The following is a 19461-nucleotide window of genomic DNA, read 5'->3' as shown; positions in this document are numbered from 1 at the left end:
GGAGGTAGGCCGCGGAGGGCGGGGATGGGGGCTCGGGGGCCGCCGGCCTGAGGGGCTCCCGGGGGCCGAAGGTCTGCCCCGAGGAAGCTTTTCGCAGCTTCGGGGAGGGCTCCGGTTAGCAGCGCTTCCCGGCCCGGTAATTACCCCTTGGTCTCTGCCGTGGCCGTTCCTTTTCAGCTGCGTTTTTTTCTACGTGTAAGATGTTTATTTCCTCACTAGCGCAGTGCGTAAAAAGGAAACCCCCTCAGACGCTGGTATCCGGCCCGCTGGTCAGCATGCAAATTCAACCAGAAATAGTTTTTTGTCAGAATAACGTTGAAAGCAAAACGCGCAGAGGCAAATCCTCTTTCCCCGCTGCTGATGCCTCTTACTCTCCGACGACCCCTTGTCTGGCGGCGGTCTGTTGCGTTAATTTGTAAGACGTGTGAACCGTAAGAGTATTCGCGGACCTTTTCGGAGATGACGTTGTCTATTCTGTCACTCCTGCACGTAGCCTGTGCTAAAAGGCTGTTGAGCGGCTGTTAGCAGCCGGGAGCGTGCGGCCACCAGGATATTGTTTTGGGACCGTAGGTAGGCTGGAAAGTGCCTCTGGGGTGTAAGTTCGTACGCCTGTCCTAACAGGGTATTTCTCAAATCCAGAATTAAATAACCGCTATTAGCGGTTTCATTCCTTGTCACTGTCAGACTTCTGAGACGCGTGGCGGTCTGATTCTAGACCAGTCCCAGCTTCCTCACACAGCAAACAAATAACACTTGATTTTACTATGCTGCCTAAATAATTTTTCTCTGCTGCCTGTGTCTAACTCTTAAACACAAATGGCTGCTTTGTGAATGTTAAAGAAAAAAAAAAAGCCACATACTGAAAACTATACAGAGACATGATCATGACCTTGATGTAAAAATGGTATAAATGAGCTTATGCTATCTTTTTCATTCTTTTCTGTTTTAATTTTACTTCTTTAGTTTGAATGTGTGCGTGCAGAATTTTCAACTTGTTCTGATTTGCCAATTTGCTGCAAAATACTCTATCAGATAAATGTGTAAGGTGTAGCATTTTTTTAGTACTGAAGAAGCATGTAATCAACACATTCAAAAAGCCTAAGTGCCAACGTTTGTTGCTACCTAGTAGTATGCCTTTCAGCGCTAATGAAGTTCTTTACATCTATGAGATATTCTTACATACACTTGATAAAAATGTCCAGTTTTCTAGAGACAACTGTACCCAGTTAAGGGGAGGAGAGTGCTACATTAATAGCCAGACGTTTGTATTTTACCAGGTAACAGATTGGTTGGCACGTTCATTTGATGACTTCTTTGGAAACACAAATATTTCTTCTAGTGCGGTTCCTGTGAAGCCACTAGAAGGCAAGTCTGGAAGAAACCGGCAGCGGAAGAAGAAAGACCTGTCTTCTGTGCCAGAAAGTAGCAAAACCAAAGCTCTGCCCAGAAAACGAGCAAAGACGTCTTCAGTAGATCTGCCTTGTAACAAGTCCAGACAAAAGTGGAGCCAATCTCAAGATGAGCCATGGGTAGATAGATACAAACCTGAAACTCAGGTGTGAGAGTTAGATCTAAGTGCTAATATAGTGGTAACGTTATAGTGTAACATTATAGTGTAGCATGTTGTGCTTCTGTTCATAATCTGTATTGTTCTAAGTATATCCAGTTTTATTAGGGCAGTGAAGTACTAGTTTGGTTTATTTACTGTCTGTAGTTAAGATTGTAATGAGCTATTTATCTGCAGGAGATGCATTTTTTCCCCGCACTTCCTGAGGAGATAAAGCTACTGATGAGCTGTTGTTTCCTGTCCATCCGCTCCTAAACTTTTGAACCTGTTATTGAATTTCAGCCAGAGCTGACAGCTCCAAGTACTAGGAAAATCCACAGCTAAAGAAAGGAGAGAGAACTGAGTTAGTGCGCTCGTTACGGGAAGGATAACAGAAATTACCTTGCATGTTACTGGACAGCAAGTAGCTGGTCTGTTAGCATGTTCAGAGTACTTGACTAATTGCAGTTTGCGCTATTTTTTGCTTGCTTGATGCATCTTAGGCATGACTTTGTGGGTGGCGGGTACTGTGGTACCTTAGGGCTTCAAGGAGAAAGGACTCAAATCTGTAGTAAACCTGTCTTCTCTGGTTCTGCTCGTGGAACAGCTCTTTCACAGCGTGTTTCAAAGGTATCAGCATGTGTCTTAACTGCCTCCTAGCTTGTTGATGTAAGTAAGTTAGTGTAATACTTGTATTTTATATTTAATAGCTCAGCTCTGGAGAGGAATTGAGTTATGAGGCTAGAAGGCAAGTAAGCTGCGTGAGATTTGCAGAAGTTCCAACAATCTATGTAGTATTAGAGTCAGTAGAGCCTAGAAAGTACCAGCAACAGCTATAAAGCATACTGACACAAACAGGCAAGACTGTAATGTTGTTACTTTAGGAATAATAAATAATTCATTATTTCCCAACTGCAAGCAATGGAAAATTGGTTGTTTGAGGAAACAGGCTGAAATGATTATCCCTAACTGTTGCACTTACTTCTACATAGCATAAAGATATGTAACTGGAATATACACGTACATGTCTGTTAATGTTTTAGTCAGCATATATTCTGTTCTTGAATCTCATCATTACAGTCTTAGAAACCAAGAGGTGTATATATGCATTTCGTGTATTTTAATCCTGTTTTAGAATGACCTTGCTGTGCAAAAGAAGAAAATTGAAGAAGTTGAAACCTGGTTAAAAATGCACGTATTTCAGAGGCAGCCAAAGCAGGTAATCTTGCTAAAATTGCAGTAATCTTGCTAATCTTGTATCTCTAGCAGCTAGAGATACAAAACCATACAAACGAGCTGGATTCAATTTTATTTTAATTTCAGAGAAAAACCTTAACTTACATGTAGTGATTATATATCTATTGCATTATAAGAAATCTGTTAAGAATGTAGGTTAGAGCTTGTACATTTGTTTAGGGCTTATGCTCCTAAGAGGTGGATTCTGGTTTTGCTCGGAAATACTATTTTCTAGCATCCAGTCAGTTCATACCTCTTCAGTGTGTGTTTGTAACTGCATTTGATCTCCCACAGATTAATTTTAAGTATCTTTGCAGATTTTCAGTTGCATTGACTTGATGTAATAGGATGTTTTTAACCTCTTGATTGATAAGAGACATTCTTATGCATCATTTACCAGTCTTGCCTAGTGTTTTTCAGACCCGATTGTCCAGTTCAGTATGTATTATGTTGGTAGTCTACATGGTGTGCAGTTAACTGAACAGATACGTTAAAAACTGAGAGCAAGGCTTTCAGGGTTCTGGTCTAGCTTTTCCTATCTGAATACTCAACAGGTAAATTAATAACACAAACTATTTAACTCAGTTTTTATTGGGAAAAGAGAATCATTACCAGAGAAACTATGGAAGAAATTCAGCCAATATTCATCTTCAGCCAACTTTCAGTCTTTATGTATCATGTTTGGGTTTTTTTTTTTTTTTTTCTTCTTCCCCTCTCCCTCCCCCCCGGCATGATCTTGAAGCGTGACAGGGTGGCTCTGTTTTACTGCTAACTGGTCCTCCTGGTTGTGGAAAGACTGCAAAAATACAAATATTAGCAAAAGATCTTGGCATTCAGGTGCAAGAATGGACCAATCCAATATCTTTAGACTTCACAAAAGAAGACTTAAGAAATATGTTTGGCCATGGTAAGTATTTTGTTTTTTTCTTTTTTTTCTTCCTTCCAGTTACTCTTGTGATTTTTGTATGCTGTGGTTTTTTTCTTCTTTTGTGTCTCTGTCACATATGAAGTCAAATCCACATCTGTGTAAGTCAGATCCTTAGTGTTTAATAAGAATCTTTCTTTTGCTTTTATCTGAAAAGGGATTTAGTTTTTTTACAGTGTTTACCCCAAAATAATTTGCAATTGAAGTCAGTATAGAGAGCTATGTAATAGCCTGGATATAATTTGAACCAATTAAATAAGAACAATAAGTTTGTCTTGGTCTGGGTCCTCCACTGAATTCTACCCTTTAAAAATTCTCTTGTATTTGTAACGTGTTTGCCAAAGGGCTTGGCTGCTGGTGTTCAATGGCTACTGTCAGAAAATAGCGTGGGTGGGTGTTAGTTGTTGTGGGTATTTATATTCTACTTAGTATAATATAGAATACGTATTTTTAATCAGTTTTCTTTTTCAGACTCAAATTTTCATACGTTTCCAAGTCAGGCCCAAGCAGTTCTCTTTCAAGATTTTCTGTTAAGAGCGAATAAATATAACAAACTTCAGATGCTTGGGGAGTCCTCAGAAAATGATAAAAAGCTTATTCTTATTGAAGTAAGTGAAAACTTGTGAAATCTTGTTTTGAAAACAATACCTTTTATTATCATGTTGACATGCTAACTAGCTTCAGCTGGTGGATTGGTGTTGCCAAAAGTTAGTCTGCTTTACCGCAGATGAGTTCTTTGTTACTTTTTGAGTAATGCAGCAGGCTAGAACCAAGTTCTACCTCTAGGTAAACTATATAAGCTAATAGTCAGGCAGAAACTGGAGACTAGTTGTGTACAGAAATAAGTAATAGAGTATCAAGAAGTAGATGAAAACAATATTGAGAAGTCATACCCATGTTTCTGTATGATTAGCTTTCTAGAAATATATACTTGTATAAACAGGAAGAGGGGAAAAAAACCTACTCTTCTTGTTACTTAAGGATGCAGGAGAGTGTAGAACATACGTGAGAATTAATACAGTCAGAAGGTATTTGAAATTTCGCATTCCCTGGTCTTATGCGGGGAGGGGTGTATTTAGGGCAGAGATGTGAACTCTGAGGGTTTGTAAGCCATAACTGGAGGTACAAGAGAAGACTTTGTTTTTACTTACTCAGGAGTGTGTTTCAATAGCACTTTCTTTCTGAGCTTTCCATTTGTTCTGACAGAGGAATTTTATAAACATGATGGTCAAGTTGTCTGTAAACTTTCAAGAAAAAGAACAGATGAGAGAAAAATTCTAGCTGAGTAACGTGATGTACTGTAGAATTTAGGAAGCATAGTTTTCTGTGACTTCTCTTCATGAAGTCACTTCCTTGTGTAGGTCCTCTCATATCTCAAACAGTATATCCTGCCCTCTTCCTCAGTGGAGCTGCTGCCTTGAGTGTTTATCCTCTGAGTAAAACTCTAGTTTTGTCTAGTAGGCAATGTAATCACACAAGGCTGTTTCTTAGGCCACAAGGACAGAAAGAAAATGTTTCTTTTTTAGATAATTTTTTTTCCATAATAAAAGAAAGAAATACTATGCTGTGCTTTTTATTTTTTCCATTGTTTTTTCCCCCCTGGTTATCTTCGCTGTTAGCTGCATTCAAATTTAGTTGAAAGCAGGCTAACTAGGAAGAAAAAATGTGTAGCAATGTGGTGTGCCGTAACAGTCTGTCTGTGAGAGAGAATATATACATCTGAATGTAATGACAGCAGTTCATTTGTTTTGAATAGGATATACCTAACCAATTCTATCGAGACCCTAGCAGTCTACATGGAATTCTCAGGTAAGTTGCAAGTAAGTTTTTAATGATTAGCTTTAGCCACTTGCAGTAAACTGGAGTTTGATTGTTGTTATACTTGCTTTTTTTTCAATTTAGGAGATTTGTTCGTACAAGTAGATGCCCCCTTATATTTATAATCTCAGATAACTTCAGTGGAGACAGCAACCAGCGGTTACTATTCCCAACGGAAATTCTAGAGGAGTTGTGTATATACAATATTAGGTAAGATCTTTTATCTCATTAAAACTTGATTTGAAATAAATAAGAAGTCAGAAACTAATTTTTTTTTTTTAAATGAAATTCAACAGTTTCAAGCCTGTTGCACCAACAAATATGATGAAAGTTCTTAATCGAATAGCTGCAACAGAAGCTAGTATGGTAAGTTGTCGAAACTGATAACTTCTGTGCGGTGCCAGGACCAAAAGATTTCAGACTTTTCTGTCTGAAATATGTTATTTATATTTGTTACTGTATTTGTTTGATCTTTGATAGCAGACCCCCACACCCCCAAATCCCCTCCCAACAGAAAACAAGGAACAAACTGGAAAGATGTCTTGTTTTTAAGATTAGCTCCACTTGATCCTCGTTCTAAGTTGTCAAAGTTACTTCTGAAAATTATTCTGCCTATTACAGAAACTATATGTATGAAACAAATAATAGGAATAGAAGTAATTTTCATTGTCTCTAGCAAGGCCAGAAGAGGTTACGAACCTAAATCCTGTATTATTCCTGAACTCTTTTGATTACAACCAAGTCTAATATTGAGTGACACCTTGCAAAGAATTATGTGCATTATTCTCTTTAATATAGCTATATAAAATGTGGCAATGTGCTTAAATGGATTAAATGCTTTAAAGTTAGCAGTATTACATGGTTTGAGCATATGGTGGGTGCTCATGTCATCTGTTTATGGTGTGTATCAGAGGTGGGTCCCCACAGCCAGAATAATATTCAAATACTCCTTTTCCTACTTTTTCTTATTACTTTGAATGTTGCTTTTCCTTGTAGAACAGAGAAAAAAACTATGCTCTTGATAGAACTTCTCTGGAGTTGCTTTGCAGAGGTTGTTCAGGTGATATAAGAAGTGCAATAAACAGTCTTCAGTTTTCTTCTATGAAAGGTAAATACCTATGATTTTGTTAAGTGAATGGCATTTTGACCGTTTCTGCTGTAAAGGTATTCTGTTCACTGTTGCAGCACAGCTAGGTGAGCTGTGCAGAACATTATTGACACACTGCTCTGGAGCAGGAATAAAAGGCACAAAGTTTTGGGGTTTTTTTTGTTTGGTTTTTTTTTGGGTTTTTTTTGTTGTTGGCTTTTTAAGGTGAAAAATGTTCCATTTCATGACTCTTGTATGTCATGAACTCAAAGTGAGTAACATCTGCTATGCATGTGTTGATGTAATTTAATGAAATGCCCTCTTTTCTTCTTGATGTCTTTGCTATTGGTGTGTGTTTATATCTACCCTTAAAGCATTTCTGAAATAGCCCATTGATGTTGTATACAGCATTTCTGTAATGATTGATTTTGCTTTGGAGTTCCTACGGCTGTTGGTAAATTGAAAAGCTGTGAGGTGGCATGACCTACTGTGAAGTTACTGAGTGTATTATACTGTAACTTTTGAAGTTCAGTGTTTTAGTAATCTTCAAAGTACTTGTTTGGACAGTGCTCAAATTAAACTTAGTTTGGGATTATTTTAAATGTTTCAACATCGAAAGAAAACAGGAGACTTACTGTCATGTCTTTTATAAGCATTGGAGGTTAATAATTGTTAAGAAACCAATGTATGCGAGTTACGTAATCTATGATTTTTTAAAAGCAGTACTCTGGCATGTGTAGTTCATTCTAAGAACCGTTAGATGGTGCCAGCATTTATATACAACCTAGAAATAAGGAAGTGAATTCAACAGTTATCTTCCGCTGTATGTCGTAAAGCTAGCAATGGTCTTGTTGCTTTTACTCATTTTCTCTCCCATCCACCTTGTAAACAGAAAATGTGCTTGTGGAATACAGGATTAAATGTAGTTTCAAGTCCTTGTTGTAAGAGGGAGTGTTGCAGTTTGAGGTTCAGAGTATATTGAAATTAACTTAGCTGTGTTTGTTAAATTACACGAGGGGGAGAGTCAAGTTTCTAGGTTTAACTTGCAGACATGGAAACTAAATTCTTCTGATGTTGTCTTCTAGTATACTAAGTTTGTATTGTTCTGTGTTAATCAGAAAAATATAAAATTCCTCTCAGTAAAACCATTTTGATGATAATGCCATTAAATTAATAAATAGTAGGTTGGCGATCCCTGAGTAAAGTTCGCAGTAGCTCACTGCTGGATGCTAAGTAGCTTCTACATACTATAGAAAACCTAAATGGTCTTAAAATGAGCAGTTTGTGTAATTTTTAATAAATTACCTTGGAAATGTAAAAACATGAGAGTTATAAAGAGACCTTTGGAGAAAACAAAGGCATATGGCTTGACAGCTTCTGTACACGACAGCTCAGAATCATGTACTCAGGTCATACCACACTGAACATTCTCTTCTCGCATTTTCTGCCTTCATGTTGAATAGAAATTTTTTAGTTGTTCAGGTATTTCAGTTAGGTAAATGATTGGCAGCCAGTGATATTTTGTAAATTTTGGAGACACCTCACCTCCTTGTTGATCCCCTGAGAATGCAGTATTAGTTTTTACATATATATAATTTCTTTCTTCACTTGTGTATATGTGTAAACACGAGCGATGCATTCACTTCGTAGTAGTATTGACGGGTAAAATGGATCCACGGTAGTTGTGGAAGAAAAGATAAATGAGTAAGTTCTCTTAGTTCAATAAGGAACATTCACCTGCCACTAAATCAAATTGTGGGTGAATATCTGAGTTTTAAATTAGAGTAGAAGAAGGGTTTTATTCTTTGGAGCTCAAAACATTGTGGAAGTTAGTAGGCTGTTGGAAGAATCACCTAAATGAAAGTTTTTCTTTGCCACCGTATATTTCAGTGAGGGTATTATACAGATAATGCAAATAGAAGATAAATTGATAAGTGAACAGAATGTAACTGAAATATAATTTACATATATTTGCACTTATACTTTATAAAGAAGAAATTTTTAAGAAAGGCAAGTTGGGGATGCATCAGAACTAGAATGAATAAGCAAGAATGCTAGCTTTTTTCAATGACAGGTATTTATTATTCAAAAAAGTACTTGGCGCCTTAGCTGTGGCTTAAGGGACAGAAGTGGAATGAAGCATGCTAGTTTAGGTGACTGGGTTGTCTTCCTAACAAATTAGTTTTCTCTTAGTGCCCCTATTTATGTAACATTTTCTGTTTGGTTTTTTTTTTGTTTGTTTGTTTAGAACATTAGCAGTAGCAATATAATAAAAAACTTTTTTGGATTCATGTACTTTATCCTGATTATATTTTTGCTTTTATTGGTAGACTGCTCATTGGAGAAAGAGTTTTGGTCAAGGAAGAAAAGGAGCTCCACACTAAAATGTGAAGCAGCAGCAGTATCTAAAGGAAGAAAAAGTAAATCTGATACTTCTGAAGACCAGGAGATACAAGCTATTGGTGGCAAAGATGCTTCCATCTTTCTTTTCCATGCTCTGGGGAAAATAATTTACTGCAAAAGTAAGAAAACTTTGACTTACTCTTCCTTTCACTGGGCAAAGCATGTCAGCTGCTAATAGCTAGATTTGCTAAAGTAGCGCTAAGGGTGAGCTCTAATTTGCATGTTTGGTCACTAATAACAGTATAAAAACAGTAATAAAAGTTTGTGGTAACTGAGATTGCAGCTGTCTGTTAGGTAAATAAACGTTTCATTAAGATGTACTACATGTATGTAATAAAGTTACATAACACCTAGTTGCATTAGGTCCACATGCTGTAATGCAGACAAAGCTAGACAACAGCCAGCACATCTGTTGCTTTGTACAAAAGCAAATTTTGCTTTTGTGCAGAATTATACCTTGTTGTATGGTTATGTTCTGTACTTGTCTGTATTCCTAAAAGTTACAGAACAGCCCTGCAGCCTCATAGCTACTGCCTCCCTTATTCATGTGTATGGGTTTGGCACCTGCTGTTGTCTCTTCCTCCCTACTGTTTCTCTCAACTCTGTTTCCCTTTAACAGACATACGTGCTTTCTCTTTCTGACCTGAAAACCTCTTCCACTTCTCTGTCATACCCTGTCTCCCTTTCCACCTTTCCAAAATTCTTTCCACCTTACTACTATTGAAAGTTCTACTTTTTATACACTCAGGTTCTGTAAATTTACAGAACCTGTCTGCTCTCTGTGTTTGGTTACAGTACTGTGTTTTTTTTTTTTAACATTTCAGAACTATAATTCATTAGCATTTGGTACTTACTAAACTAGTACTATCTGCACTCAGCTAAATCAGGATCCATAATGCCATTGGCTGTCCATATTTCAGGAATAATTCACAATATCAGTTCCAAAATCAACTGAAGAGAAATAGTGAGATGAGGGAATATGAAAATAATTAGATGAAATTTGTTATAGGAAGTGTAATGTAACTAATTACGTGTTGTTGACTACATAATATTGACTGTATACTTAAGTACTTGTGCCTGCATCAAGAGCATTCTGGGAATGGAAAATGGTGTTACCTAGTTGCTGGTAGCGTTGACAGTTGCTAAAAATGATGCTCAATATATGTGAAAACTACTATTCATGCAATTATACATCTCTGTTCTTGCTCCTATGTAATTTTTATTCTAATCTTGAATATTTAATCAAAATGTGTGTCTTCTGGCTTTTTTGATTATGTGCAGAAATATAACAACATTTCTGATACTAAAAGACTAAAGATTGTAAAATCCTTTGTAGGAGAACCAGTGTCAGAATCAGAATTTCCTCAGCTGCCTGCTCACTTATCAGAATATCATCGAGACACCTTGCTTATTCAGCCTGAGGTACATCTGCAATAACTACTTGATTCCGGTTTGGTTTGAAGAAACCAAAACAAACTCTAAGTGATTGATGCAAATCCTCAAGCACAGCGGTTTTGTCACTGATCTGGGTATATGTGTACTCAACCTGTCTTAAGTTACAGAATAATTAATCTGGAAGGGCCTTCTGGAGGCTAACTTCAAAGGTAGATTAGGTTCCCAGGCTCTTGATCTGTGGAGTTTTGAGTATCTCTGGGGATAGAGATTCTCTCACCTCACTGACGGACTTGTAGTGGAAGGTGGACTTTCCCTTGCTGCAGCCTGTGATTGTTACTGCTCATCCTTCCGCTGTGCACTGCCAACAGGAGTCCGAGTTCATCTTTTTGTTACCACCCATTAAGAGAGTTGCAGATAGCCATGGCTTCTGCCCCTCTGTCCCCAGCGTTAGCCTTCGCTGGGGTCAAACCAACCTCCCTTTTGTATATAAGCATCACTTCGTAGATCATGTGTGCCAGCTCCCTAACCATCTAAATGTATCATAACTTTTATAGGATGCTTTTCCTTATACACTGTGTAAAACTTTGAATTTTATTTTTTTCTCCTAATAGGATATTGTGGAAAAATCGCATATGTCTGGAAGCATGTTTAATTTATACCTTCACCAGAATTATGTAGACTTTTTTTCTGATATAGATGATGTAGTGAGAGCCAGTGAATATTTGAGCACCGCTGATGTCCTTTGTAGTAATTGGAGTGTAAGTGTCATCTTTTTATAGACATGTACTTTTTTTTTAATACTCTGACATCGAGCTTCTAAATTTTTCTCTACGTGTTTATGAATGGTAGAAAGCAATTTTCTTACAATTCAATAAGAATTAAGCTGTATCACTTCAACAGTATAGGTGACTGAATTGTTAATGAATACTGAAGTACATCAACTACAGAAGAGATGCAGGTCTAATTTTTTGTCCAACTTCTGTTGGACATTTTATTATAGTGGGTTATAGTGTTTGTAAAAATACTCCACAAAGTATTTTCAAGTAGAACATATTTATGCTAAAAATGTGTTGGAGTCTGTATGCATTTTCCCTGAAGTAATTGAGCTTGCTTTTTCATTTGGCTGCTTTAAGTGAAAGTTTCACAGTAATCTAAACGTATTCTGGGCATGTCGTGTCACTGCAATTACAGAGTGTGTTTTAGTTCAAATGAGACACACTGTACAGAGACCTTGAGTTCACATAATGCCCAATTTCTCTCTTAGACACGGCTTGTGATGGAAAAATACAGTGCATCTGTGGCTACCCGAGGGGTGATACATTCAAATACGTCCAGAGCCTTTGCCCACCACCAAGGAGGGATGGGGTTCCGGCCTTTACATAAACCCCAGTGGTTCTTTATCAATAAAAAGGTACTGTTTTTTTGGGTTTTTTTAAATTTTCTTTTTTGGTAAGGTATGACAATTGAGTAGTATAGATGAGATTTGCTCACAGTGCTAAACTTGTCAAATATCCTGTTTTGATATAAGCTACTTCTAAAAAGCACTTGCTTGAAGAGTTACATTTGTATTATTCCTTTAATGGAAAAATAGATTGGTGGCCTCTGACAAAGTCTGATTCCTGTGTCCAAGTTGGCATACTGCTGGGAGAGTCTTGATCCTAAGTTAGTGGAGACACAATTAGCGTTGAAATACTATAAAGTATTCCTAAAAGTAAGTTTAAGTTTTTGTGCAGTTTAAATCACATTAAACTGTTGTGTAAGTTTAACAAATTACTGCTGTTACGCTTTATGTGTTTATCAGAAATAGCTTGTTCATGAGATACCAATGCTCTTGGCAAGTTTTTAAGTTTGAACTAATACTTCCCTTGCTGTTTCTGGCAAAAAATATTGGCCTGGATGGCTGGGGAACCCAGGGATAAATATTTTCTGGAAATTTTAATGCCCAGCAAAAGGCAAAAATGAAGGAATTTACCATTTTTATGATCTGTATATGTTAACTCTAACTGCTTATCCTTTTTTCTGTTCTCACTTTTCAGTAGCTTGTGTGCAGTCATCCAGCAGGCAAGAAGAAAGTCTGTCTTTTACAGTACAGAATATCTACATTAGTAATGATTTACTAGTTTTTTTTACTTGTGTTTCTTTTCCCCCCTAACTCTTACAGTATCAAGAAAACTGCCTTGCTGCAAAATCTCTCTTTTCAAGCTTCTGTTTACCACCCGAGTGTCTTCAGACAGAGCTATTGCCTTATCTTGCTATGTTAGCAAATCCAATGAGAAACCAAGGTAAGATGAATGTAACTCTTGATCTTGGACTCTTTTTTGTAATCAAAACATACTTAATTTTGTAACCCAAAATGTCAATACTTTCTGTGCTTTTGCCTCAGTGAAAAAAATACTTATGGTAAATGCATAAAGCTGATATCCAAAAATGTCTCTGGTAACATAGCCAAAATTAAAGGTGTCCTGTTAGGTTTGAAACAACATCAAGAACATTTTTAAAACTTGTGTAACTGGAAGACTTAAAATCAGTATCTCTTTTTGCAGAAGTGAGGCTTATATGATGCTTCATAAATGTGTAAGATGGTGTCCTTATGTTGAAGTGTTTGAAATAATTCTTCCCTTTTTTTACTGCATGGATTTCTGGTATCTGTGTACTTTTGAATTTCGTCATGTTGCCCTCTCACTCTGTCTCTTAAGGTCCTTGCACGGTTTTTCTGTCTGCCTGCATCCTTACTAGCTTGTCTAACTGGGTGACGTCAGCAAACTTGCTCATCTCACTCTTCACCCACTTTTTCACAGGGTTACGTTTAAGAATGTACTGGATAGCCCAGGTCCTAGCGCAGATCTCTGCAGAATTGTATTGGCAACTTTTTTCCATTGCTCATACCCCTCTCCCCATTTCCTATTCATTAATTATTTATCAAACTTTACTGATTAAGTTGTTCTCTTAGGCTTAGGGCTTCTTTTAAGTCTACTAGAGGATTTTGTGAGGAGACTTTTCAAAACCTACTAGGCAATATTGACTAGATCTTTATTGCTTACTGAACCCTTTCCAGTAACATCAACAGACTTAAAAGGCTTTAAGAAGCCTTCCCCAGGTAAAGTAAACAAAATGCAAGTTTGCAGTGCATTTAAAAAAATGTGTAACTGGAGGTAATCCAATAGCAGACAGTTCATGCGGAAAAATTGACTTTGTATGGTACATAATCCAAAAATTACTGTTTAGACAGCTGGGTTGCTTATGCTATGTTAATTACTTCTAATAAAAGGCTTCATGTCTTAACTAAGGCCTTGACATCAGGATGAATTCATTTTGTAGGCTATGGAATAATAACTCTACATCATAAATACACAGTTGATGAGTGTCAGGGATTTTTTTTTTTGTGTGCAGGCAATCTGTAAATACGTTACGGTAATGTGGTAAACAGTTTGGAAAAAAACCCCACATACGTGCATTCACAATGTTTTGGTATGCAAAATATTGCAAATATATACAGGAATACATGACTAAACTTACGAATTATTTATTTTCCAGTATATTTAATTGTATGTGCATTATGATCTACCCAATATGATACTGGTGATTCTTTGTTCTCAGCTCAGATTGCTTTTATCCAAGACGTTGGGAGGCTACCGCTGAAAAGACATTTTGGGAGGTAAACTTGACTTCTGTCTTTTCTTAAAGAAAGTAAGACTTTCTTTCTTTCTTTCTTAATATTTTGAGGAAAAGAACCCTTTCATAGAGAAACATCTTCAGCATACATCTATGATGTGACATTTTCCCTTACTTGCAGTATGATAATTTTATATTTTGCCTGTTAAAACTCTTTCTAGTTCAAATCTATTTATCATTACAATGTTAGTAGCAACTTTTTAACTACGGTCTTGCTTTTAATCGTTGTTTAGCTTTCTTTTCCAGTGTATCAAATATTAGCTCTGTCCTAGACATATCTATGTTTCTCCAGTGCATGATCTGAATAAAAAATTTTTTTACAATCAAAAACATTTACATGAGAATAAAACAATGTATGCAAAGAGTATAGTGCACTTTGCCTATTGTTTATCACAACATAAAACATTAATCTGGAAGTTTGATAGAACATGCTGTGTTCACACATGTGTTAGAGTTGTAAGAAAGAAAGTATAATGGGGTATTATTCATATTTCCTTTGAAGCAGTTGTGTATCTATGGAACTACAAAATATTTTAACGAGTGCTTCCCCTGAAATTGGATAGCAGCACTGATTTTTATTTTGTGGAATTTTTGCCTGTCGGACTACTTAGAGTAAACCTTTGTTTAGAATACTATAGCTACTGAAGTTCCTCTGTCTTAGGTGTTAAATACTGAAAAAATGCTGTTTATTTCAACTGCAAGACTGTAGCGCTCTACTTACAGATTATGTAGCACTCGTGGGGTGACATGGCATGACATGTTATACTGTGACTCTAGTGAGCCTTCTGAATCATAGGCATCATTTATACCAGTAGACCCTCAGTTACATTTCTATAACTCTGATATCTCTGAAGTAAAAAAAAAAAGAGTTTTAATTGTGATGGTCTTTTTCTAATAAAGGATTGAGATCAATGTGACTAACTCTTTCATCTCTTAACCAAGAGAGTTTGTTAGGGCGTCCAACAAAGCATCTCATATTTATCACTGTGGTATTGCTGTCTGAGTTTAACTATGAAATACTGTCCTGAAAGGTAAAGGCTGTATTACCCAAGAACCACCCTGTTCCCCAGCAGTTGTATTAAAAGCCATTTTGGTTGCTAGTCAGGAAGAAAGGTAAGTGTCCCTAACAGGTGTATTTCTTTGCAATCTCCCTAGTCTAAGCTAAAATGTTTGTAACTTTACAAATTAATTGTAGACTTCCTTATGCCATTAATTTTGTCTGCCGCATACCTTGAAATATTGATAAATGTTTGTATCTGCATTAGTAAGTTGGGTGTGTGTCATTGAGTGTTGTGGGGTTTTTTCTTGTGGTAACTTACTGTTGCAACAATAATTTTACAGGTTAAAGCTTGAAGCACTTACTGACAAAGATCCTGGGATACCAGACTTATTTGTTAGCTCTGAGGGGGACCGTGCTGACGTGCATGCTATGGAGACGGCTGTACAGACGGAGAAGGACAGAACGAATGAGAATGAATCGGATGGATTCCCTCTCTCTTCTAGTCAGTGCAGTGGAAGTGAACTACCTTGCAGTCAGCCTCAGCCTGTTGCAGCTCAAGCAATCATGGAGGAAGACGAATTAAAAATAGAGGAATATGATAGTGACTGAGTGCAACAAAATTGTCAGCCGCTGACTTGCCTGAACAGATTAACACGCTACAAAGGCCTTCGCTAAAGAGAGTATGGTCTGCACAAACGTACTGCTTCAGCTACTTAGGTGGGCTAGGAGGCCGAGTCTAAACGTGCTGTGTCAGCATTGAGACGACTCTCCTCAGCTTCCTCTTCACTTTGCAGGATCAGACCTGAGCTGAATACTAAATTACAAGCTATTCCCTGCTCTCCTGAGCCGTGAAATAATCTATATCGATAAAAAGAGAATAATAAATGATGACTGAAATTAGTTTGAAAGAGACTGTTGATAAGCAGTGTCACTCTTAAGTTATTTTTATTTTTTACACATTTTAATTTACTTTGCAATTGTACAGTGTGTTTCCTGAGTACACATTTGATAAGTTGCCAGCATTTGAAGGTTTTATTAAAATTCATACCTTCAAAAAAATTGCTGTTTGGAAGCTTGGCCCTTCTGAAAGAAGAGACTGAAGTGTACGTGTAAAAAGTTTGATATCCTATACTGATGATGTAAATAAAACTCCTACTGTATTAATATTGTTTTGTAGTCTGCTACAGATTTTTATGTGTTGGTAAGTTGAACGTATGTTACTTTTGGATTCCTTTTTGAAAGATACTGTCATAACTTACAGAGGGGAAAATACAACAATCAAGCATAAGTCCTTCTCGTCCTTTGTATTCTGAAGGAAGTTAGCGGTGTAGTGTTGCAGTTTTTCTCCTTAAATTGCAGTTCTGCTGGGGGGAAGAATAATCCTGTGTTTGGTAACTGACATGTGAGAAGTGTGTTGTGGTTGTCTGAATAGACTGTTTAATACTTCAGCGTTTCCCTGTAACTGCCGCTGGTCCGTGCAGATCAATCTAATACATTGCTGTGGTTAGTGATACCACAGGAACGAGAAAAAAACCAAACAACTTTGAATGTGTAATGTATGTTTGCGTTTCTGTATTGCATTCGGTATTCAGCCAGAGTTTAGTAGAAGAAAATACGTGTTTATCCACCACAACCTCGGAATTAATGCTGCTGTTGAGAAGTCCAGATTTGTCCTTTCTCAAGGGACAGGTGTAGTTTTTACGGCTATAGCTATTGTTTAATTTTGAAGAGGGAGATTTCTCCCATTAATTCTTAAATTCTGTTACAGCTATAGTCATTAGAGCAAAGTCAAGATGTTTTTGGCTGTTGATGCCCCTTCACACCTTTCCCCCCTCCAGGGTGCGTTGGATGGGGTGACCCCTGCTCAGCTGAGGTGGTAGCTCACTTTGCTCGGGCCTCCCGTGGCTCTGTATCCCTGAAATGCCGTCTGACCCCTCCTCTGCGCCTGGGGGGGTGGGCCTCTAGTGCAGATGGCAATAAGGCATGGCGTACTGATTTTTACTTTGCAAGCAAAACTCCAAGCTATTACTTTATATCTTTTCAGCTTGCCTTACAGTAGTATCACATAATAATAGTAATAACAGTTACTTTCACATCAGCTACTTGGCGTTACCCTTGGCCTTGCCCTTGCTAGGGCAGTGTTCAATACCTAGTTAATTATAAATTGTCATCGTAGAGACTTATCACTCAAGTACAGAGTTCATAGTAATTCATGTAAAACCTCTTTCACGTGAAAACACCAGCAAAAAAACCCCAAGCGTTCTCTTGAGTAATCCCCTGTGCTCTTGCCTCTGAATTGCAGTGGCGTGCAAAATGTATGAAGAGGATGGAAGCCGCGAATTACTGAAGTGCTAGTGAGCGCCTGATTAAAGCCAACGCCAAATTAACATTAAATCAGTCCCCAGGTAAGCCGCAGGGAAGTGCTGACGGCTGTTGAGCTTGTGTAGCTGCAAGCAGGCACAAGGAGTGTCAGTGCTACAGCCCACCCTCCTACCTATCTAGGGAGTGGAAGAGTCCATTTTGGCTCCCTCGGCAACGTTGTCCCAATTACAAGGCGGGGGAAATAAAAGAATTGCCCTTCAAATGGGAGCGATAGGAGTGGTTTAGGAGCATCCCAAGAAGGAAAGAGAGACGTATTTTTTTGGTGTGGTCAAAGAATTTCAACAGCTGTGACAGCCTTTGGGAAACCCCCGTGGCTCTTGCTTGAACTCATTCAACGCACCCTCTCCAGGTGTAGTTGTAATTCAGGGTGTGTTCGATGCAGATGATACATTGCTAACGTGAGGCATTCTGTAAGCACAGCGCTGGTGCACTTGCCTACTGCCTACGCCAAAATCGGCCATCGCCCAGCTGGGAAGGCACTTGGGTTGTCATGGCCGCCTCAGGCTTCCCTCCTCTGAGGAACAGTTCTTTAGAAGACCATTACAAGACCTTGTCTAAAGCAAAGATCTCCAGAGATGAACTGAAAAATTCTGCCAAGTGTGGGCGTGAAACAAGCAGGAAAGCTTGTTCTTGTCAGCAAATGCCACTGTTTGATGTCAGAGTTGTGTGGGGCATTCAAGAGGAATCGCCTCTGGACCCAGTTTACCATGAGTAGTAATACGCTGGCAGGGAGTTCCCTGTACGTTTGCCTATGAAGGGAGAAACGTTCATGCGTGTTTGTGTCTCTTCTCCCCCCCGTCCCCTGCCAACAAAACCCGTTACTAACACCAATTGCCTGACATCCTCACCTTTGTACAGTCCCAGTTTCAAATGGATGCCGGGGGGAGCCAGCCTGGTGAGACGCTCTCCTCCAGCTGCAGAGGTGTGTTTTGTGTAAACGCACCCGTGTTCAGGTGGCACGGTCGCATCTTACAGGGCGGTGGTTCTCTCACTGGAATGCAGTGAACTGGACTTGGATCCAACACGTTTTTACACTGAAGAGGTCTTAGACACAAACACGCATGAACGTTTCTCCCTTCACAGGCAAATGTACAGGGAACTCCCTGCCAGCGTATTACAAAAAGAGCTCGTGAAACCACTGGCAGTATCGGGATACCAGAAAAATGGCTAAAACCAACCAAACGAGAAGTATTAACAGTTTGGAAAAGTTTTCAAGATCCAAGTTGAGAACAGATAGGGAGAATTGATTCTGTTCTGTCTTCTGTTACCTCCTTTGGGGATATTGAAATTAAGTTCAGGCCAATTAGGCAAATCCCTCCACCTGTTTTCTTGTTGATGTTTTAGTTACTTTTGCGTTTGGAGCGAGCGCTGGCCGTGAACATGGCTGTGCGGAGCATCTGACACGATGAGATCTAGGACTCGGCTTTGACCTCTGTGTCCCGGCAGCAGCTCCCCCAGCACCTACCCAGGAGCACGCACCAAACTGGGCAGCCTTGGCGCAGAGCTACAGGCCTTTAGCCCTCGCCCTTTTGCTACCGACTTTCTCTCACTGTCTGTATGTTGGCTGCATCCAAATGCTGTGGGGAAGATCAGGTACCGTCTGTCCCCTTTTACAATCGGCAAGAGGCAGTCGCTGAGCTTAAAGACACAATTAGATACGGTCCGCTGCTACAATCACAGCAACTGTGGCAAACACACGTACAACTCGGGAAAAATCCTCGTCCACTAATAGAGAACAATTTCCATGCCAGCCAGAGGCGGTGGATAGTATTCCATACAGCAGTTGCTGTGGGGGACCTTAGGGAAGCAAATATACCAGAGGCAATGAACTGGCATTTTATGTGCTCATATACATCCATTTCTTTATGTGTATTTTTATGTATGCTTATTTATTTATCTACGTTCACATCAGCTTTTCTCTGCCTATCGGTGCGACGCCTGTCAAAGCATTTTGGAATCAAGGCAAGCACTCGGCGCAGCTCCGTATTGCTTTCATT

General features: G+C 38.6%; 1 protein-coding gene across 1 annotated transcript; it reads left to right on the top strand.

Annotated features, from left to right (window-relative positions):
• Nucleotides 1–1130: 1130 nt before the first annotated feature.
• On the top strand, nucleotides 1131–16596 carry RAD17 (RAD17 homolog (S. pombe)). Its single transcript, XM_009331779.1, has 15 exons — nucleotides 1131–1556; nucleotides 2682–2765; nucleotides 3533–3689; nucleotides 4179–4315; nucleotides 5464–5516; nucleotides 5610–5735; nucleotides 5822–5891; nucleotides 6522–6633; nucleotides 8943–9134; nucleotides 10352–10437; nucleotides 11022–11168; nucleotides 11675–11821; nucleotides 12572–12692; nucleotides 14008–14065; nucleotides 15424–16596. The coding sequence occupies exons 1-15, from the start codon at nucleotides 1131–1133 to the stop codon at nucleotides 15689–15691; spliced, it is 2184 nt and encodes a 727-aa protein (XP_009330054.1). The 3' UTR covers nucleotides 15692–16596.
• The last annotated feature ends 2865 nt before the right edge of the window (nucleotides 16597–19461 follow it).

The sequence above is a fragment of the Pygoscelis adeliae genome, unplaced genomic scaffold, assembly GCF_000699105.1.
Source record: "Pygoscelis adeliae isolate BGI_AS28 unplaced genomic scaffold, ASM69910v1 Scaffold19, whole genome shotgun sequence".
NCBI classification, from domain to species: domain Eukaryota; kingdom Metazoa; phylum Chordata; class Aves; order Sphenisciformes; family Spheniscidae; genus Pygoscelis; species Pygoscelis adeliae.
Note: the sequence above shows the minus strand (reverse complement) of the source record. Positions and strands in the feature narration are given on the sequence as shown.

Bases quoted from the DNA above. Each gene is read 5' to 3' on its own strand.
- RAD17 (XM_009331779.1), top strand. From the start codon at position 1,131: ATGCCTTTCAGCGCTAATGAAGTTCTTTACATCTATGAGATATTCTTA. The intron at 1,557-2,681 runs GTGTGAGAGTTA...ATCCTGTTTTAG, and splicing joins GATACAAACCTGAAACTCAG to AATGACCTTGCTGTGCAAAA. The intron at 10,438-11,021 runs GTACATCTGCAA...TTCTCCTAATAG, and splicing joins CCTTGCTTATTCAGCCTGAG to GATATTGTGGAAAAATCGCA.